We start from the raw sequence: 19,092 nt of genomic DNA on the forward strand, positions 1-19,092 counted from the left end.
ATGAATAAATTAAAAGCAACCGCTATTGTGAGAGAACAATGCACTTTGTTATGAGAGAGACAAAACATTTCTCTGGACTAGAAAGTGCTGCCCCAAGTGGTTATAATTTGAACTAAAGAAAATAAAGAAAATTAATTCATGAAGTTTTTAATAGAACTAGGCCCCTAGTAATTTTAAACAATATTTGATTTGAATTTGAATGAACCACAAACTTAATTAAAAAACGTTATATTTTAATTTAAAAATGTTGTGGTTTCGTGAGCATAGTTCATTAATCCATTTTAATCAATCACATTAACAAAGGAGCCACCACAATTCTGGGCGTTCTTTTCTAACCTCTAAAATGTTGCCACACACATACACACTCTGTAATATACATTATTACTGTCTAAACAGCAATTTCTCTACCAAGTCCTGTCCTTGATTGCTTTGATCACGCAAAGGCTTAGCGAGAGAATAAAACGAACGCCAAATACTTTTCCATATAATATCATTCAACCTTTGTCACTTGTGTAAACATGATTTGTTAACCAAGAGGAGATAAAAATGCTAATTTGATTGTAATTGGGCTTTGATAAAAAAATTAATTGCAAATTAAGAGGGGGGCCAAGGCTTAACGGTTATTGCTATTTTTATATTATATTATGGATGGTTTATTTACACAAGTATTTACGTTAATATCTCACGATATCTTTGAAAGGCTGATTAATTTAAGATTAATTTAATTTAATTTAACATTAAGTTAATTAATTTACAATTAAAATTAGAGAAATTTATGGCGGTACAACTTGAAATGGCGCTTTTGAATAAACAAAGGATTATTCATATTTTGAAAGCGACCAATCAGAAGCTAGATACCTTCGCGTATTTAACAACTGATAGGTCTGAGGCGACCAATGATATGTCTGATTTTACAAAGTAAGATTAGTCTTTTAGAGGCTTGGCAAGCTTAGTTTATTAATGGAAACCAAGCGGCTTAAAGGGTATATATTAAATAGGGAATATATGGAGATATCAAAAGACTCGGTTAATAATATTAACCCCAAGCAAAATTTAATTAAAATGAAGAAATACTTGATTAAGTGTTTAAAAAAAAAAGTTACCTTTTCTTTTAATTACCAATATCATGCTGGTAACTAAGTGTTAATTAACAAAATATTAATTTAATCTATTTCTTTTATAGATTTTTGCGAATGTTTTAAAGAAATGGAATATTTGACCCAAAAGCGTTTAGACGATGCCCTTAATGACGTCATAAGAGGTCAAGTATCCCACACTGAATTAGAATTAGACGCCATTCTTCAAGACCAATCAAACATAATTAAGGAACTCGAATCGCAATTAAATCAAATCGAAAATGAACGAAATCTTAAGGTGTTGTTAATGAATGAATAATAATTAAAATTAAATTTAAATAATTTAATTATCCTTATTACTAATTAACAGAGTGAAGATAATTTTAAACTAATTAAATTTTACGAAAACCAAATTTCCGAAATTAAATTAGAGGCCCGAAACCGTTACGAAAAAATAAAGTAAATATTAATATAATTATTTTAAAAATTAATTATAATTAAACTAAATTAATTAGGGAGGAATGCAACGAAACAATATCAGTAATGAACTTGAAATTCCATAAGGTTATACCGCGAAATTTTGCACTTTTTTTTCTTAATGTTGTTTGAAGGTCTTCTACGTGGAAATTATTGTTGCTGGATCTAGTTGAATGGTTATGCATTTCCGTTTGTTTAGTAAAGAAGTCGTTCATATAGGCCGGAGTTTTCCCCTTATTGATCTGATAAGCCCTACTGGCAAATTTCCCCCGGAGCTGACAAGCCCTACTGGCAAATTTCCCCCGGAGCTGACAAGCCCTACTGGCAAATTTCCCCCGGAGCTGACAAGCCCTACTGGCAAATTTCCCCCGGAGCTGACAAGCCCTACTGGCAAATTTCCCCCGGAGCTGACAAGCCCTACTGGCAAATTTCCCCCGGAGCTGACAAGCCCTACTGGCAAATTTCCCCCGGAGCTGACAAGCCCTACTGGCAAATTTCCCCCGGAGCTGACAAGCCCTACTGGCAAATTTCCCCCGGAGCTGACAAGCCCTACTGGCAAATTTCCCCCGGAGCTGACAAGCCCTACTGGCAAATTTCCCCCGGAGCTGACAAGCCCTACTGGCAAATTTCCCCCGGAGCTGACAAGCCCTACTGGCAAATTTCCCCCGGAGCTGACAAGCCCTACTTTCAAATTTCCCCCGGAGCTGACAAGCCCTACTGGCAAATTTCCCCCGGAGCTGACAAGCCCTACTGGCAAATTTCCCCCGGAGCTGACAAGCCCTACTTTCAAATTTCCCCCGGAGCTGACAAGCCCTACTGGCAAATTTCCCCCGGAGCTGACAAGCCCTACTGGCAAATTTCCCCCGGAGCTGACAAGCCCTACTTTCAAATTTCCCCCGGAGCTGACAAGCCCTACTGGCAAATTTCCCCCGGAGCTGACAAGCCCTACTGGCAAATTTCCCCCGGAGCTGACAAGCCCTACTGGCAAATTTCCCCCGGAGCTGACAAGCCCTACTTTCAAATTTCCCCCGGAGCTGACAAGCCCTACTTTCAAATTTCCCCCGGAGCTGATAAGCCCTACTGGCAAATTTCCCCCGGAGCTGATAAGCCCTACTTTCAAATTTCCCCCGGAGCTGATAAGCCCTACTTTCAAATTTCCCCCGGAGCTGATAAGCCCTACTGGCAAATTTCCCCCGGAGCTGATAAGCCCTACTTTCAAATTTCCCCCGGAGCTGATAAGCCCTACTGGCAAATTTCCCCCGGAGCTGATAAGCCCTACTGGCAAATTTCCCCCGGAGCTGATAAGCCCTACTGGCAAATTTCCCCCGGAGCTGATAAGCCCTACTTTCAAATTTCCCCCGGTGCTGATAAGCCCTACTGGCAAATTTCCCCCGGAGCTGATAAGCCCTACTGGCAAATTTCCCCCGGAGCTGATAAGCCCTACTTTCAAATTTCCCCCGGAGCTGATAAGCCCTACTTTCAAATTTCCCCCGGAGCTGATAAGCCCTACTTTCAAATTTCCCCCGGAGCTGATAAGCCCTACTTTCAAATTTCCCCCGGAGCTGATAAGCCCTACTTTCAAATTTCCCCCGGAGCTGATAAGCCCTACTGGCAAATTTCCCCCGGAGCTGATAAGCCCTACTTTCAAATTTCCCCCGGAGCTGATAAGCCCTACTTTCAAATTTCCCCCGGAGCTGATAAGCCCTACTGGCAAATTTCCCCCGGAGCTGATAAGCCCTACTGGCAAATTTCCCCCGGAGCTGATAAGCCCTACTTTCAAATTTCCCCCGGAGCTGATAAGCCCTACTTTCAAATTTCCCCCGGAGCTGATAAGCCCTACTTTCAAATTTCCCCCGGAGCTGATAAGCCCTACTTTCAAATTTCCCCCGGAGCTGATAAGCCCTACTGGCAAATTTCCCCCGGAGCTGATAAGCCCTACTTTCAAATTTCCCCCGGAGCTGACAAGCCCTACTTTCAAATTTCCCCCGGAGCTGATAAGCCCTACTTTCAAATTTCCCCCGGAGCTGATAAGCCCTACTGGCAAATTTCCCCCGGAGCTGATAAGCCCTACTTTCAAATTTCCCCCGGAGCTGATAAGCCCTACTTTCAAATTTCCCCCGGAGCTGATAAGCCCTACTGGCAAATTTCCCCCGGAGCTGATAAGCCCTACTGGCAAATTTCCCCCGGAGCTGATAAGCCCTACTGGCAAATTTCCCCCGGAGCTGATAAGCCCTACTTTCAAATTTCCCCCTTCTTCTTAACTGGTTCTTTTTATTTTTATCCATTGGTTTTACCATTAGCTTTATTTCCATCATTCCTCTTCTTCATCTCTTCTTGTTTCCATTCCTTCTCCAAAAAAGCTTCAAATATGGTTCTGTCCTCTTTAAGTAATTGCTTATATTTTGCATGCACATTATTGCAGGAGTAAAATGAGGGTTTCCCCAAATACTGCTTAGCAACTTCATGTTCTCCAATCCTGATATTTAATAAACATGTTTTTAAACACCAATTTAAGATAATTTCATTTAAAGCGCGCATCTTACTCGTGAAAAAAGCAGCTTATTTTATGTGGAATTTCTTCAAAGTAAGGGAAAACGCAAAATACTTCATTGTAACAAGCAAAAACATCTTTCAAATCATAATTTTTCATACAACGATCTTCTAAATCTTCAGAATCTTTAAGCTTTTCACGAAGCTCTTTTCATCTTGGATGATCTCGAAATTAGTTTCAAGTTCCAGACATCGAGATTTTAACTTTTTCCTTGCTTCATGATCAAGTTGGAGGTACTCTGTCATTTCGTTAACCTCCGTGAAGTCCGTCCTGAGTAGCTAAAGGATTTAAATTATTTTATTATTTAATCACGGTTAGTTTTCGGGAAGAAAATAAATGTTTGATGGCGTCCATAACAACACGTTGTGCATTTACCTCCAAAGCATAAATGGCTTCGAGGAAAACATCTTTTTGGGCGCAATTTATCGCGCATCCTAAGATGAGCCGTAATAAACATGTTAACTGCGTCACATCTTGAGCCTCTACTATTTCATTGATTTCCGGCAACATAATACGTCCAAATTATAACGACGTATACCGTTAAGCACTTCATTTAAGTTACGTGGCTAAATAATAAAGTTTAAAATTATTATTTCTCAGTTGAGTTCCCTAATGCGAACAAGCCATTCGGAGCAGAAATATTTTGGCTCGCTGTAGTTTATTAATATTAAAAGTTGAATATTTTTAAGCAAGCACTAAGCAAGCATGTGTATTTACATTTTAGCATCAGACAATTCAAAAGCGGTGCTATCCTCACTTGCACTTGGAATGTTTTAATCTAATAAGTGATTTAATTTTAAATATTTTCTAATCAATACGTAATTATTCAGACAAAAACGGGTAGATTATTTTATTAAAGGGCCATTCTAATCTTCCTTCCTTCAACTTCCTTGCATTAACAAAAAGCCAAAGCTTACCCAAATTATAAGATTGTCTAGTATATCCTTCATAGAGTCCATCTCGGATGAATTCAAACAACTTGGTGGAACGTATAAGGAAAAGAACTTGGAACGTTTAAGTAAAAGAACTTGGAACGTTTAAGTAAAAGAACTTGGAACGTTTAAGTAAAATAACTTGGAACGTATAAGCCAAAGAACCTTCCGCCTTGTATTCATATATAGCGTATTCCAGGTGGAAGACTTCTTGAAGCCTACGATTCTTTTGTTGAAACAGTTTTCCAACCACAGAGCTAAATTTGTTTAATCAAGAATTAAGAGTCTAAGAATACTACAAATTAAAAGTAAGTACTGTAAGATAAAAGTTCTCGCAGACGCGACGCGAAGCCTACAAATTAAAAGTACTGTAAGATAAAGCGACGCGAATACTAAAAGTTAAAAGTAAGAACTAAAGAATTAAAAATCAATAAAATTACATTTTTGGAGCGGCGACATTCATCTTCAAAGGTCCGCAAACCCTCTTGAACGTTTCATACAACTCCTCGCAATTAGGACGATCGCGTTGAGTCGAAATCATCGCGAACTTGTCCATATGACGAGGATTATGCATGGGCTTACTCCTCATGTCCTTGCCAAAATCCCTGTCTTTGGCAGTAAACTCCGACCTTCCTTGAATGATTTTTTCTTGCGGAACAACGCGGCCTTTCAACTGCAATGGTTCGCTTCCGTAACTTATTCCCCATTTTTCCATATCCTCTTTAACCTGAATAGTTAATTAAGTTAGTTAAGAACGCGACGCGCCAATTAAAATTTGACAATAATTTACCTTGGCGTTGGTAAGACAGCGATTCATGAAGCTCTTGACCATTTCAACGCGGCTTCTAGGTCCGGGACGAGTCGTTGTCGCCACTTCCCTCATCAAATTGAAATGGCTTCTCATGATGTCGGTTAAACCAGTCATGACGCACAGTTCAGGAATCAAATAAACGACGTCTTTAGCGTCCGAACGAAAATCTCGTTCTTTAGGTTGAAGATCACTAATGGTAATATCGTATTGCTACAAAACAAGAAAAAGAAACCGTAGATACCATTATTTCATACAACTTTATGAAAACCGATTTCCACGTTTTTTCGCCCCAATTTTTCCACGTTTCATCGCCCCAATTTTTCCACGTTTCATCGCCCCAATTTTTCCACGTTTCATCGCCCCAATTTTTCCACGTTTCATCGCCCCAATTTTTCCACGTTTCATCGCCCCAATTTTTCCACGTTTCATCGCCCCAATTTTTCCACGTTTCATCGCCCCAATTTTTCCACGTTTCATCGCCCCAATTTTTCCACGTTTCATCGCCCCAATTTTTCCACGTTTCATCGCCCCAAGTTTTCCACGTTTCATCGCCCCAATTTTTCCACGTTTCATCGCCCCAATTTTTCCACGTTTCATCGCCCCAATTTTTCCACGTTTCATCGCCCCAATTTTTCCACGTTTCATCGCCCCAATTTTTCCACGTTTCATCGCCCCAATTTTTCCACGTTTCATCGCCCCAATTTTTCCACGTTTCATCGCCCCAATTTTTCCACGTTTCATCGCCCCAATTTTTCCACGTTTCATCGCCCCAATTTTTCCACGTTTCATCGCCCCAATTTTTCCACGTTTCATCGCCCCAATTTTTCCACGTTTCATCGCCCCAATTTTTCCACGTTTCATCGCTCCAATTTTTATAGAAATAGATAAAAAATACCGCATGTCACCCAAAAAGAACAAGGAGAAAGTTCTATTAATGTTACCTAATTGTGATATTAAGATTATTATTATTATTTCCCCCGGAGCTGACAAGCCCTACTTTCAAATTTCCCCCGGAGCTGGCAAGCCCTACTGGCAAATTTCCCCCGGAGCTGATAAGCCCTACTGGCAAATTTCCCCCGGAGCTGATAAGCCCTACTGGCAAATTTCCCCCGGAGCTGATAAGCCCTACTGGCAAATTTCCCCCGGAGCTGATAAGCCCTACTGGCAAATTTCCCCCGGAGCTGATAAGCCCTACTGGCAAATTTCCCCCGGAGCTGATAAGCCCTACTGGCAAATTTCCCCCGGAGCTGATAAGCCCTACTGGCAAATTTCCCCCGGAGCTGATAAGCCCTACTGGCAAATTTCCCCCGGAGCTGATAAGCCCTACTGGCAAATTTCCCCCGGAGCTGATAAGCCCTACTTTCAAATTTCCCCCGGAGCTGATAAGCCCTACTTTCAAATTTCCCCCGGAGCTGATAAGCCCTACTTTCAAATTTCCCCCGGAGCTGATAAGCCCTACTGGCAAATTTCCCCCGGAGCTGATAAGCCCTACTGGCAAATTTCCCCCGGAGCTGATAAGCCCTACTGGCAAATTTCCCCCGGAGCTGATAAGCCCTACTTTCAAATTTCCCCCGGAGCTGATAAGCCCTACTTTCAAATTTCCCCCGGAGCTGACAAGCCCTACTGGCAAATTTCCCCCGGAGCTGACAAGCCCTACTGGCAAATTTCCCCCGGAGCTGACAAGCCCTACTGGCAAATTTCCCCCGGAGCTGACAAGCCCTACTGGCAAATTTCCCCCGGAGCTGACAAGCCCTACTGGCAAATTTCCCCCGGAGCTGACAAGCCCTACTGGCAAATTTCCCCCGGAGCTGACAAGCCCTACTTTCAAATTTCCCCCGGAGCTGACAAGCCCTACTTTCAAATTTCCCCCGGAGCTGACAAGCCCTACTTTCAAATTTCCCCCGGAGCTGACAAGCCCTACTTTCAAATTTCCCCCGGAGCTGACAAGCCCTACTTTCAAATTTCCCCCGGAGCTGACAAGCCCTACTTTCAAATTTCCCCCGGAGCTGACAAGCCCTACTTTCAAATTTCCCCCGGAGCTGACAAGCCCTACTTTCAAATTTCCCCCGGAGCTGACAAGCCCTACTTTCAAATTTCCCCCGGAGCTGACAAGCCCTACTTTCAAATTTCCCCCGGAGCTGACAAGCCCTACTGGCAAATTTCCCCCGGAGCTGATAAGCCCTACTTTCAAATTTCCCCCGGAGCTGATAAGCCCTACTTTCAAATTTCCCCCGGAGCTGACAAGCCCTACTTTCAAATTTCCCCCGGAGCTGACAAGCCCTACTTTCAAATTTCCCCCGGAGCTGATAAGCCCTACTTTCAAATTTCCCCCGGAGCTGACAAGCCCTACTGGCAAATTTCCCCCGGAGCTGACAAGCCCTACCCTACAAGCTCCGGGGTTATTTGAAAAGTGGGGCTACAAGCTCCGGGGTTATTTGAAAAGTGGGGCTACAAGCTCCGGGGTTATTTGAAAAGTGGGGCTACAAGCTCCGGGGTTATTTGAAAAGTGGGGCTACAAGCTCCGGGGTTATTTGAAAAGTGGGGCTACAAGCTCCGGGGTTATTTGAAAAGTGGGGCTACAAGCTCCGGGGTTATTTGAAAAGTGGGGCTACAAGCTCCGGGGTTATTTGAAAAGTGGGGCTACAAGCTCCGGGGTTATTTGAAAAGTGGGGCTACAAGCTCCGGGGTTATTTGAAAAGTGGGGCTACAAGCAAGGTTAAAATGTTAATATTCAAATAACCCCGACTAACCATTTTTCAGTTGCAAATTTGTCAGTTCTTTCCTCAAAACCTGGACTTCCGCCTTGTATTCATATATGGCGTTTTCCAGGTGGAAGACTTCTTCTTGTAAACAATGAAGCCTACCATTCTTTCGTTGAAACAGTTTTCCAGCCACAGTGCTAAATTTGTTTAATCAAGAATTAAGAGTCTAAGAAATAAATTGCTAAAGTCTCTAACGAACCTAGCATCTTGTAGATTTTCAGAATGTTTAAGCTTCTCGCGAAGCTCTTCACGTTCAAGGAGTAACGCTTTGTTTTCATCTTGGACAATTTCAAAATTAGTTTCAAGCGTTTAATTTTTTCTTGCTTCATGATCTAGTTGAAGATATTCGGTCATTTTATTAACATCCCTGATGTCGGTCCTGAGAAGCTAAAGGATTTAAATTATTTTATTATTTAATCACGGTTATTTTTCGGGAAGAAAAAAAAGATCCGATACCTGTTTGATCGCGTTCTTAACAACTTGTTGCGCATTTACCTCCAAGTCTCCAACCCAAAAATGGCTTCGTAGTAAACTTCTTTGTTAGCGCAATTTATAGCACATCCTAAGATGAGCAGTAATAAACACACTAACTCCGTGGGATCTGAAATTGTTAATAATTGACGTGGTTAACTTAATTTAATTTAATTAAATTAAATTAAATAATGACCAGGGCATTCGATGCAACAAAGTTTCTTGATGGCGTCATAACGATCCTCTTTGTTGTTTGGCACAATGGCCACAATAAGGGTGGCTCCCATCTTAAACGCCTCTTTGATTTCGTTGAGGAATGACGTCGTTCTGTCGTCACTGACGCTCATTCTAAAATAATTTAAAATTATATTTTTAAATATAGTACTTCATACCTTCAATGTCAGTACTCTCTCTCTCTCCACTTTTAATAATAAAATTTAATTTTAAATAATAATTTTAAAAATAGGAAAGTAAGTACTGTAAGATAAAAGTTTTTGCAGCCGCGACGCGAATACTATAATATAATAATAACGGCTTTTATTTCGGAGAAATCCTTTCAGATAAAATCTGGTTTACAAAGGTGTCCTTATAATTTAAATTAACTCAAAACTAAAATAGAATAAAAATACATTTAAGTTTTTAAAAATTTAGTTAACTCTTTTTTAAATAGGGTTATCGATTCAATGTTTTTTAGATATTGGGGCAGCTTGTTCCATAAGGTTATACCGCGAAATTTTGCACTTTTTTTTCTTAATGTTGTTTGAAGGTCTTCTACGTGGAAATTATTGTTGCTGGATCTAGTTGAATGGTTATGCATTTCCGTTTGTTTAGTAAAGAAGTCGTTCATATAGGCCGGAGTTTTCCCCTTATTGATCTGATACATTAATTTCAGGAGATTGGTTTTATAGATTTCTGTTAGTGATGACCAACCCAATTCATTGCGGGATTCTGTTGCGGAGGAGCGCTTTTTCTTTTTTGCCGTAAAGCGAGAGCCATTGTTTTGTACAACTTGTAGTTGGTTTAATTTAGTCAAATTTGCTGAGTTATAAAAAATGTCACCGTATGTCATTATCGGCTGGATCAGGGCCTTGTATAGTAAATTGAGAGTGTCTGTATCCAGTGACGTATGAAGAGGACGTAAGACTCCCATCCTTCCATTTACTTTTTTGATTATGTAATCAATGTTTGGGCTCCATGAAAGAGTATCATCTATTAAGATACCCAAATATTTATATTGAGAGACTCGTTTGATGAGTGTATTTGACAATATTTTACAGCACCCTGAATCCAAGGATCTTCCATTGGGACAGAATATCATAAATTCAGTCTTATTTTCATTAAGAGTAAGGTTTCTACTATTAAGCGCTTCTTTTAGTAGCTTCACTTCTTTGCTCATGATAGACATCAGTACAGCTATGCTTGTTGCCGAGTTTATGAGGGCCGCGTCATCTGCATATTCATTTGATATGCTGTGCTCAAGTTTTTGATTTACGTCACTAGTGTACGTGTTGAAAAGCATTGGACCGAGAATGCTACCTTGGGGGACTCCTTTGGTTACATTACACGGCTCAGAATTTTCTCCATTGATGGTAACTACTTGACTCCTATCGGAAAGATACGACTGAAACCATCGCAGAGACTCCTCCGATAAGTTTTTACTTTTAAGAATATTTAAAAGGACATTATGGTCCACCGTGTCAAACGCCTTACTAAGGTCGGCAAAAACTACTCCCACGTAGTGTCCATTACTAAGCCGATAGATTATGGTTTCTAATAAATAAAAGATGCTAGTTATCGTTGAATGGCCTGGGCGAAATCCAGATTGAAGTTTATATAGTAGGTTATTTCTCGTATAGAAGTCATATAGTTGTACCAGTGCAAAATGTTCAATACATTTCGAGAGACATGGTAGTACAGACACAGGCCTATAGTTCCCCATATCAGTGTGGTCTCCTTTTTTATATATAGGAACCACTTTGGCTTTCTTCCACGACTCAGGAAACTTGGAGGTCGCAAAAGAGGAGTTAATTATCTTTGTCAGAAACGGTGCGATTATCCCGGCCAGTGCTCTGATTAGCTTAGATGGTATAAGGTCTACGCCGGTAGCCTTGTTTGGATCAAGTTTTCTTAGGTAGTGAAAGACTGATTCTTCAGTTATGTTATGGAATGAAAAACACTCATTACTGACTTTTTTTACTGGTGTGACAGGAGTGAGCCGAGTCGTTGTAGGTATTGTGGTGAAAAATGCATTAAATTCAGAGGCGATATCCTTCGGGTTCGTAATCATTTGTCCTTTTTTCCGAATTCCATCAATCTTTCGCAGTTTAGTTTTTAGGAAGGGTTTTAAAGTTTTCCATGCTTGTGCTGTCCCAGTTTCGTTAATATTTATATTATTCTGGAAGTAGTATCGTTTTCCTAGTCGGATCTTCTCGTTTACCAAGTTCCTATATGCTTTATATTGAGTAAAGTAATATCTTTGTCCCGGGATTCGACTCTTCCGGAGATATACGTCGCGTTGATGCATAAGATATTTTGCTTCTTTAGTCAACCAGGGTGGGTCGGATGTGCTAATCCTTCTCATTACTTTCGGAGCATGTATATTCAGTGCATTGACAATTGTAGAATTAAGCAGGGCCACATCAGTGTCTATATCAGCAGCATCCCATGTTTCGGTCCTAAGGCTATGTCTGATATCTTCTATGAATAAGTCTATATTCATTTTGCGATAATTTCGCACACTGCAGATTCGCTTCTCAACCTTTGGACATCTTCTTTTCCTCACAAGCAGAGTCATGTCATGGTCAGAAATGCCCAGTGGTATATTTGTTACTAGTGATATTTTCAGTGGATCATTCGTATATATATGATCAACCAGCGTGCTGCTTGTTAGTGTTATTCTTGTTGGGTGTACAACTAGTTGTTGAAAGCCAAAGGTAGAGGTCTTGAGGTTTCGGCAGTTCGTGGTATTTGGTGTGAGTAGGTTTGTATTAAAATCACCGAGAAAGATAATTTCCCGATTTCGATTGTCTTGCGATAGCATCTGTAGTTGTGCCTTTAGATCCTGGTAGGATGCCTTATGGTTTCCACACGGGGGAAGATAGCAAACGCCTATTAAGAGTCGCTTACAGTTTCTTTCCTCAAGGGTTATCCATAGAGCCTCCAGGTTTGAGTCTACGGTTTCATCATCAGTTGCAATATTTTCTACAGATATATTTAGTCCTTCTTTAATATATATGCCAACACCCCCGCCTCGTTTATTTGTCCTGTCCTTTCTAACAAATATGTAGCCGGGAATCTCAGTAACTTTATCGGGAATATTTTCTTTCAACCAGGTCTCGGATAGTCCAAGTATGTCCAGGGAGAATTCTTTCAGGAGAAATACTACATCAATGATGTGGAGAGATAGGCTTCTGATATTTAAATGGGCTATTTTGAGCCCTTTAAGTAATGATATATTAAGTGCTGGATTGTCTGCCTCTTGCCTGTGATTATCACATATAGTTTGTGGACCATCATCCACCACTGCCATGTAGTTTGGGAGTCAAACTTCATCGAAACGGGGCCCAGTTTGAGCACTACGTTTTTTGTCATGGAATCTCTGTATTCGGTATGGTACAGGCCAGTTTTCCAGTTTAAGGATAATGTCATCCTGTCGTTTCGTACATTCAATTACATAGGCTTGAGACCATGTATTTTCTTGTGGATACAAAGCAACATTACAGTGTGAAATACCCAGAGTTTTTAGATAGTCTATTACTTGATTAGAGCTTATTTCAGTAGGACAATTTGATAGAAAATATCTAAACTTAATTTGGTTGCATAGGGGTCTCGCATTTTCATCAGTATTTTCCCCCCACACTTTGTTTGGTGGACCCTGATGCACATATTCTAGTTTATGGCATGACATTCCGCATGGCCATAGTGAAGCTGTTAACACTTTCTCACTTGGTGTAGTTGTGCGAAGGATGAAGCATTTAGTCAGTTTCTCTGTATTGAGTGATTTCCATGTAGGTCTTATTGCCGAAGTATCTATACCGGCTCCATCTAGGTAATTCTGTAGTAGTTCGACCGTAGTTGTAGATAGACAGTTTCCAATAAAGAAATCATGACTCGTACATGCCACTTTAAGAGGGCACATCTCCAGCTGGTTACCCATCATTTTACCCATTCTATTTTTATAGGCCGAGGGTTTTTTAGTTTGTTTATGTGTATCTTGGGGTTTATCAAAATCGTTACGATTCCTATCGATAAGTTGATTCCTGTCGATAAGTTGATTCGATTTAGAATTTACTGCCACTTCCGTATATGACCTTTTTACAAAGGTGTTATTGATCCTAGGTATTTTATCGGTTTCCATTCCCCCTATGGTAGGTTTATAACTTGGATGCATGAATGGGGTTTCAGCGGGGATTGCCACGGCCCCCGGGTAAGGGTATGCTATTTGCTTGGGAGCAGTTTGATTAAGTTTTTCCTCGCAAGTGTTCTTAAGGACCTGTAGTTCTTCTTTTAGTGTATTAACTTCTATTGTAGCGTTCTTAAGTTCCTCCGCATGTTGCTTTAAGGCAGCGGATAGTTCCGAAGTAACTTTCATGTTTTCCTTTAATGTCTTCTTCATAGCTTTGTTGTCACTTGTAAGAGTATCAATCGTTGCCATTACAGTCTGCCGTTCATCCTGCCAGTTTGATTCAGATTCTGTTAATGTTTTTAGTTCCGGTAATAAAGTCTTTACGTCAATAAGTATTTCCAAACAGGAGGTACATATCCAAAATGATCCAGCGATGGTTTTAGCCAACCCAATACATTTAAAATGAAACCATTTGTCACAGAAGCCACAGTGAATCATGTCACCATACTTTTCCCCATTGCCGTTAAATTTACACTCACTTAAGCAGTGCTTCGTCATAATGATAATAAAAATAATTAGCGGTAGTAATAACCTTGTAAATAGTAATACATTTAGGGTTTAAATCAATGCTAAATTAAAAATACCGACTTGTCGTTAAGCCTAGGCTTAGGTGTCGCCGTGTCGGAGCTAAAATAAGGACGTCTGCACTCGATGAAAGTTAAAAGCAAGTACTATTAATTAAAAATCAATAAAATTACATTTTTGGAGCAGCGACATTCATCTTGAACGTTTCATACAACTCGTCGCAATTTGGACGATCGCGTTCGGTCGAAATGATCGCGAACTTGTCCATGTGACGAGGATTATCCTTGCCAAAATCCCTGTCTTTGGCAGAAAACTCCGACCTTCCTTGAATGATTTTTTCTTGCAACTGCAATGGTTCGCTTCCGTAACTTATTCCCCATTTTTCCATATCCTCTTTAACCTGAATAGTTAATTAAGTTAGTTAAGAACGCGACGCGCCAATTAAAATTTGACAATAATTTACCTTGGCGTTGGTAAGACAGCGATTCATGAAGCTCTTGACCATTTCAACGCGGCTTCTAGGTCCGGGACGAGTCGTTGTCGCCACTTCCCTCATCAAATTGAAATGGCTTCTCATGATGTCGGTTAAACCAGTCATGACGCACAGTTCAGGAATCAAATAAACGACGTCTTTAGCGTCCGAACGAAAATCTCGTTCTTTAGGTTGAAGATCACTAATGGTAATATCGTATTGCTACAAAACAAGAAAAAGAAACCGTAGATACCATTATTTCATACAACTTTATGAAAACCGATTTCCACGTTTCTTCGCCCCAATTTTTCCACGTTTCTTCGCCCCAATTTTTCCGCGTTTCTTCGCCCCAATTTTTCCGCGTTTCTTCGCCCCAATTTTTCCGCGTTTCTTCGCCCCAATTTTTCCGCGTTTCTTCGCCCCAATTTTTCCGCGTTTCTTCGCCCCAATTTTTCCGCGTTTCTTCGCCCCAATTTTTCCGCGTTTCTTCGCCCCAATTTTTCCGCGTTTCTTCGCCCCAATTTTTCCGCGTTTCTTCGCCCCAATTTTTATAGAAATAGATAAAAAATACCGCATGTCACCCAAAAAGAACAAGGAGAAAGTTCTATTAATGTTACCTAATTGTGATATTAAGATTATAATATCAACAAGCCATTTTCCACCTTTCCTAAAAGTGTGATTCCCTTTTAGAATAAATATTGGTAAATTAGACCTAATTTAATTGAGATCTTTAATTATACTAATCTGAAACAATTTGAATTAAATTCAATACAAAGGTCCAGTTTACATTAAGAACAAACTAATTAACAAACATACTTTCAAATATTTCTTCTTCAGAGTCGTCTAATAATAACACCCCATTTGAGTTATTCAGACAATTTTTCCGCGTTTCATCGCCCCAATTTTTTCCGCGTTTCATCGCCCCAATTTTTTCCGCGTTTCATCGCCCCAATTTTTTCCGCGTTTCATCGCCCCAATTTTTTCCGCGTTTCATCGCCCCAATTTTTTCCGCGTTTCATCGCCCCAATTTTTTCCGCGTTTCATCGCCCCAATTTTTTCCGCGTTTCATCGCCCCAATTTTTTCCGCGTTTCATCGCCCCAATTTTTTCCGCGTTTCATCGCCCCAATTTTTTCCGCGTTTCATCGCCCCAATTTTTTCCGCGTTTCATCGCCCCAATTTTTTCCGCGTTTCATCGCCCCAATTTTTTCCGCGTTTCATCGCCCCAATTTTTTCCGCGTTTCATCGCCCCAATTTTTTCCGCGTTTCATCGCCCCAATTTTTTCCGCGTTTCATCGCCCCAATTTTTTCCGCGTTTCATCGCCCCAATTTTTTCCGCGTTTCATCGCCCCAATTTTTTCCGCGTTTCATCGCCCCAATTTTTTCCGCGTTTCATCGCCCCAATTTTTTCCGCGTTTCATCGCCCCAATTTTTTCCGCGTTTCATCGCCCCAATTTTTTCCGCGTTTCATCGCCCCAATTTTTTCCGCGTTTCATCGCCCCAATTTTTTCCGCGTTTCATCGCCCCAATTTTTTCCGCGTTTCATCGCCCCAATTTTTTCCGCGTTTCATCGCCCCAATTTTTTCCGCGTTTCATCGCCCCAATTTTTTCCGCGTTTCATCGCCCCAATTTTTTCCGCGTTTCATCGCCCCAATTTTTTCCGCGTTTCATCGCCCCAATTTTTTCCGCGTTTCATCGCCCCAATTTTTTCCGCGTTTCATCGCCCCAATTTTTTCCGCGTTTCATCGCCCCAATTTTTTCCGCGTTTCATCGCCCCAATTTTTTCCGCGTTTCATCGCCCCAATTTTTTCCGCGTTTCATCGCCCCAATTTTTTCCGCGTTTCATCGCCCCAATTTTTTCCGCGTTTCATCGCCCCAATTTTTTCCGCGTTTCATCGCCCCAATTTTTTCCGCGTTTCATCGCCCCAATTTTTTCCGCGTTTCATCGCCCCAATTTTTTCCGCGTTTCATCGCCCCAATTTTTTCCGCGTTTCATCGCCCCAATTTTTTCCGCGTTTCATCGCCCCAATTTTTTCCGCGTTTCATCGCCCCAATTTTTTCCGCGTTTCATCGCCCCAATTTTTTCCGCGTTTCATCGCCCCAATTTTTTCCGCGTTTCATCGCCCCAATTTTTTCCGCGTTTCATCGCCCCAATTTTTTCCGCGTTTCATCGCCCCAATTTTTTCCGCGTTTCATCGCCCCAATTTTTTCCGCGTTTCATCGCCCCAATTTTTTCCGCGTTTCATCGCCCCAATTTTTTCCGCGTTTCATCGCCCCAATTTTTTCCGCGTTTCATCGCCCCAATTTTTTCCGCGTTTCATCGCCCCAATTTTTTCCGCGTTTCATCGCCCCAATTTTTTCCGCGTTTCATCGCCCCAATTTTTTCCGCGTTTCATCGCCCCAATTTTTTCCGCGTTTCATCGCCCCAATTTTTTCCGCGTTTCATCGCCCCAATTTTTTCCGCGTTTCATCGCCCCAATTTTTTCCGCGTTTCATCGCCCCAATTTTTTCCGCGTTTTTTCGCCCCAATTTTTTCCGCGTTTCATCGCCCCAATTTTTTCCGCGTTTTTTCGCCCCAATTTTTTCCGCGTTTTTTTCGCCCCAATTTTTCCGCGTTTTTTTCGCCCCAATTTTTCCGCGTTTTTTTCGCCCCAATTTTTCCGCGTTTTTTTCGCCCCAATTTTTCCGCGTTTTTTTCGCCCCAATTTTTCCGCGTTTTTTTCGCCCCAATTTTTCCGCGTTTTTTTCGCCCCAATTTTTCCGCGTTTTTTTCGCCCCAATTTTTCCGCGTTTTTTTCGCCCCAATTTTTCCGCGTTTTTTTCGCCCCAATTTTTCCGCGTTTCTTCGCCCCAATTTTTCCACGTTTCTTCGCCCCAATTTTTCCACGTTTCTTCGCCCCAATTTTTCCACGTTTCTTCGCCCCAATTTTTCCACGTTTCTTCGCCCCAATTTTTCCACGTTTCTTCGCCCCAATTTTTCCGCGTTTTTTTCGCCCCAATTTTTCCACGTTTCTTCGCCCCAATTTTTCCGCGTTTTTTTCGCCCCAATTTTTTCCGCGTTTTTTTCGCCCCAATTTTTTCCGCGTTTTTTTCGCCCCAATTTTTCCGCGTTTTTTTCGCCCCAATTTTTCCGCGTTTTTTTCGTCCCAATTTTTCCGCGTTTTTTTCGCCCCAATTTTTCCGCGTTTTTTTCGCCCCAATTTTTCCGCGTTTTTTTCGCCCCAATTTTTCCGCGTTTTTTTCGCCCCAATTTTTCCGCGTTTTTTTCGCCCCAATTTTTCCGCGTTTTTTTCGCCCCAATTTTTCCACGTTCTTCGCCCCCGCGTAAACCACGTTTTTCCCCATAAATTTCTCAGTTTTTTTCCCCCGACTTGTATGAACCTTATTATAAAGCCTGCTTTGAGAATTCCTCACCTTCTTGTAGTCCTCCACGTAACTGATCAATGCGGTCTTCCTCGTTTCGAAAGTATCAGTTGGACACTTGGTGCTGTCAAAATCATCCAAGGAGTAAGTCTTGTTGACGATGCAACCGGCCAATTCCTTCGAGCAATTTTGAAGGTAATTGTTCTTATCTCTAGCGTAACGTTGGCGAAGCTGTTGCAAAACAACAACCTTGTGAATGACGTCGACCACCATCAAAAGGCTGTTCTCGTACACGCGAATAGCAGTCAAGACTCCGGGCCATAGCTCAATCCTGAAAAGAAAACGGGCCATTCAAGACCAACCTTAACAACTAATCCCAAGGTCGCCACCGCAAACTAAAAAGGTTCTTACTTGTATTGTTCAATTGGAAGCGCCGCTTCTTTATCAAACATATTACGACCCATGGCGACAAAGCCCATATGCAAAAAGTTCTTTCTTTGCTGAGTATTCGTTAAACGCAACACTTCAGGGTGACGCCCATTCAACTCCCCAGTATGCTTAACGGTAATCTGAATGTTTTCGTCGTACGTTGTGCATTTGGACCATAAAATCAGCTCCTAAACACAAACGAAAACCATTAAAGAAACCTCACCCATATAACGCCCCGAATTGTCCACGTTTCCCCCATATAATGCCCCGAAATTTCCAATTACTTACATCCTTTGGAAGACGAGTAGTGGTGGTTTTCAGATCTTCCATGCCATCAAAAACGAAACTTCGTCCAATGACGTCCAAATGATCAAAGAGCATTTTTGACGATTCAATTGACGGACTAAAGTCCACGCGATACTGATAGAAGATGAAGTCAGACCCAAAGGCGTGTAATCGCGCGCTGTCACTGAGTCCAGAAAACACACGACTACGTAATTTATCACAATTCAATATATATTTATTACTATAGAAACCCGGTTAATTTATATTTACAGTCCGTTAGTTAACATTAATATACATTACAATTCCGTTAGATAATCTTTAAACAAGTAAATAAAGTTAATTTAATATAACAAAAGTATTAAATGATCTCGATACCGGTCACCCTCCAACTGCCCAGATTCCCGGGCTACGTTTGATTATATTCCCTCGGGCCTCCGGGGATCAGCCAATCCGGGGCTCGAGCAGACGACAGGTCCAAGGTACAGTTCTCCGGGAATGGGCGCCGTCTAGCGGGGATCCCTGGTGTTACTTTAGG

General features: G+C 41.3%; 1 protein-coding gene across 1 annotated transcript; it reads right to left on the reverse strand.

Annotated features, from left to right (window-relative positions):
- Positions 1 to 212: 212 nt before the first annotated feature.
- Positions 213 to 18,692, reverse strand: LOC149615495 (piwi-like protein 1). The gene is made up of 10 exons (XM_089856693.1): positions 18,561 to 18,692; positions 18,255 to 18,460; positions 17,895 to 18,174; positions 14,474 to 14,704; positions 14,184 to 14,410; positions 9,277 to 9,428; positions 9,066 to 9,210; positions 8,809 to 8,996; positions 8,598 to 8,746; positions 213 to 1,718 (listed from the first exon to the last, which is right to left on the reverse strand). Exons 1-7 carry the CDS (start codon positions 18,651 to 18,653, stop codon positions 9,101 to 9,103), a joined length of 1,299 nt encoding a protein of 432 aa, XP_089712819.1. The 5' UTR covers positions 18,654 to 18,692; the 3' UTR covers positions 213 to 1,718; positions 8,598 to 8,746; positions 8,809 to 8,996; positions 9,066 to 9,100.
- Positions 18,693 to 19,092: the final 400 nt, after the last annotated feature.

This window comes from Phalangium opilio, unplaced genomic scaffold, assembly GCF_054372755.1.
Source record: "Phalangium opilio isolate 3A_F unplaced genomic scaffold, DU_Popi_V2 ptg000217l_1, whole genome shotgun sequence".
Lineage (NCBI taxonomy): Eukaryota > Metazoa > Arthropoda > Arachnida > Opiliones > Phalangiidae > Phalangium > Phalangium opilio.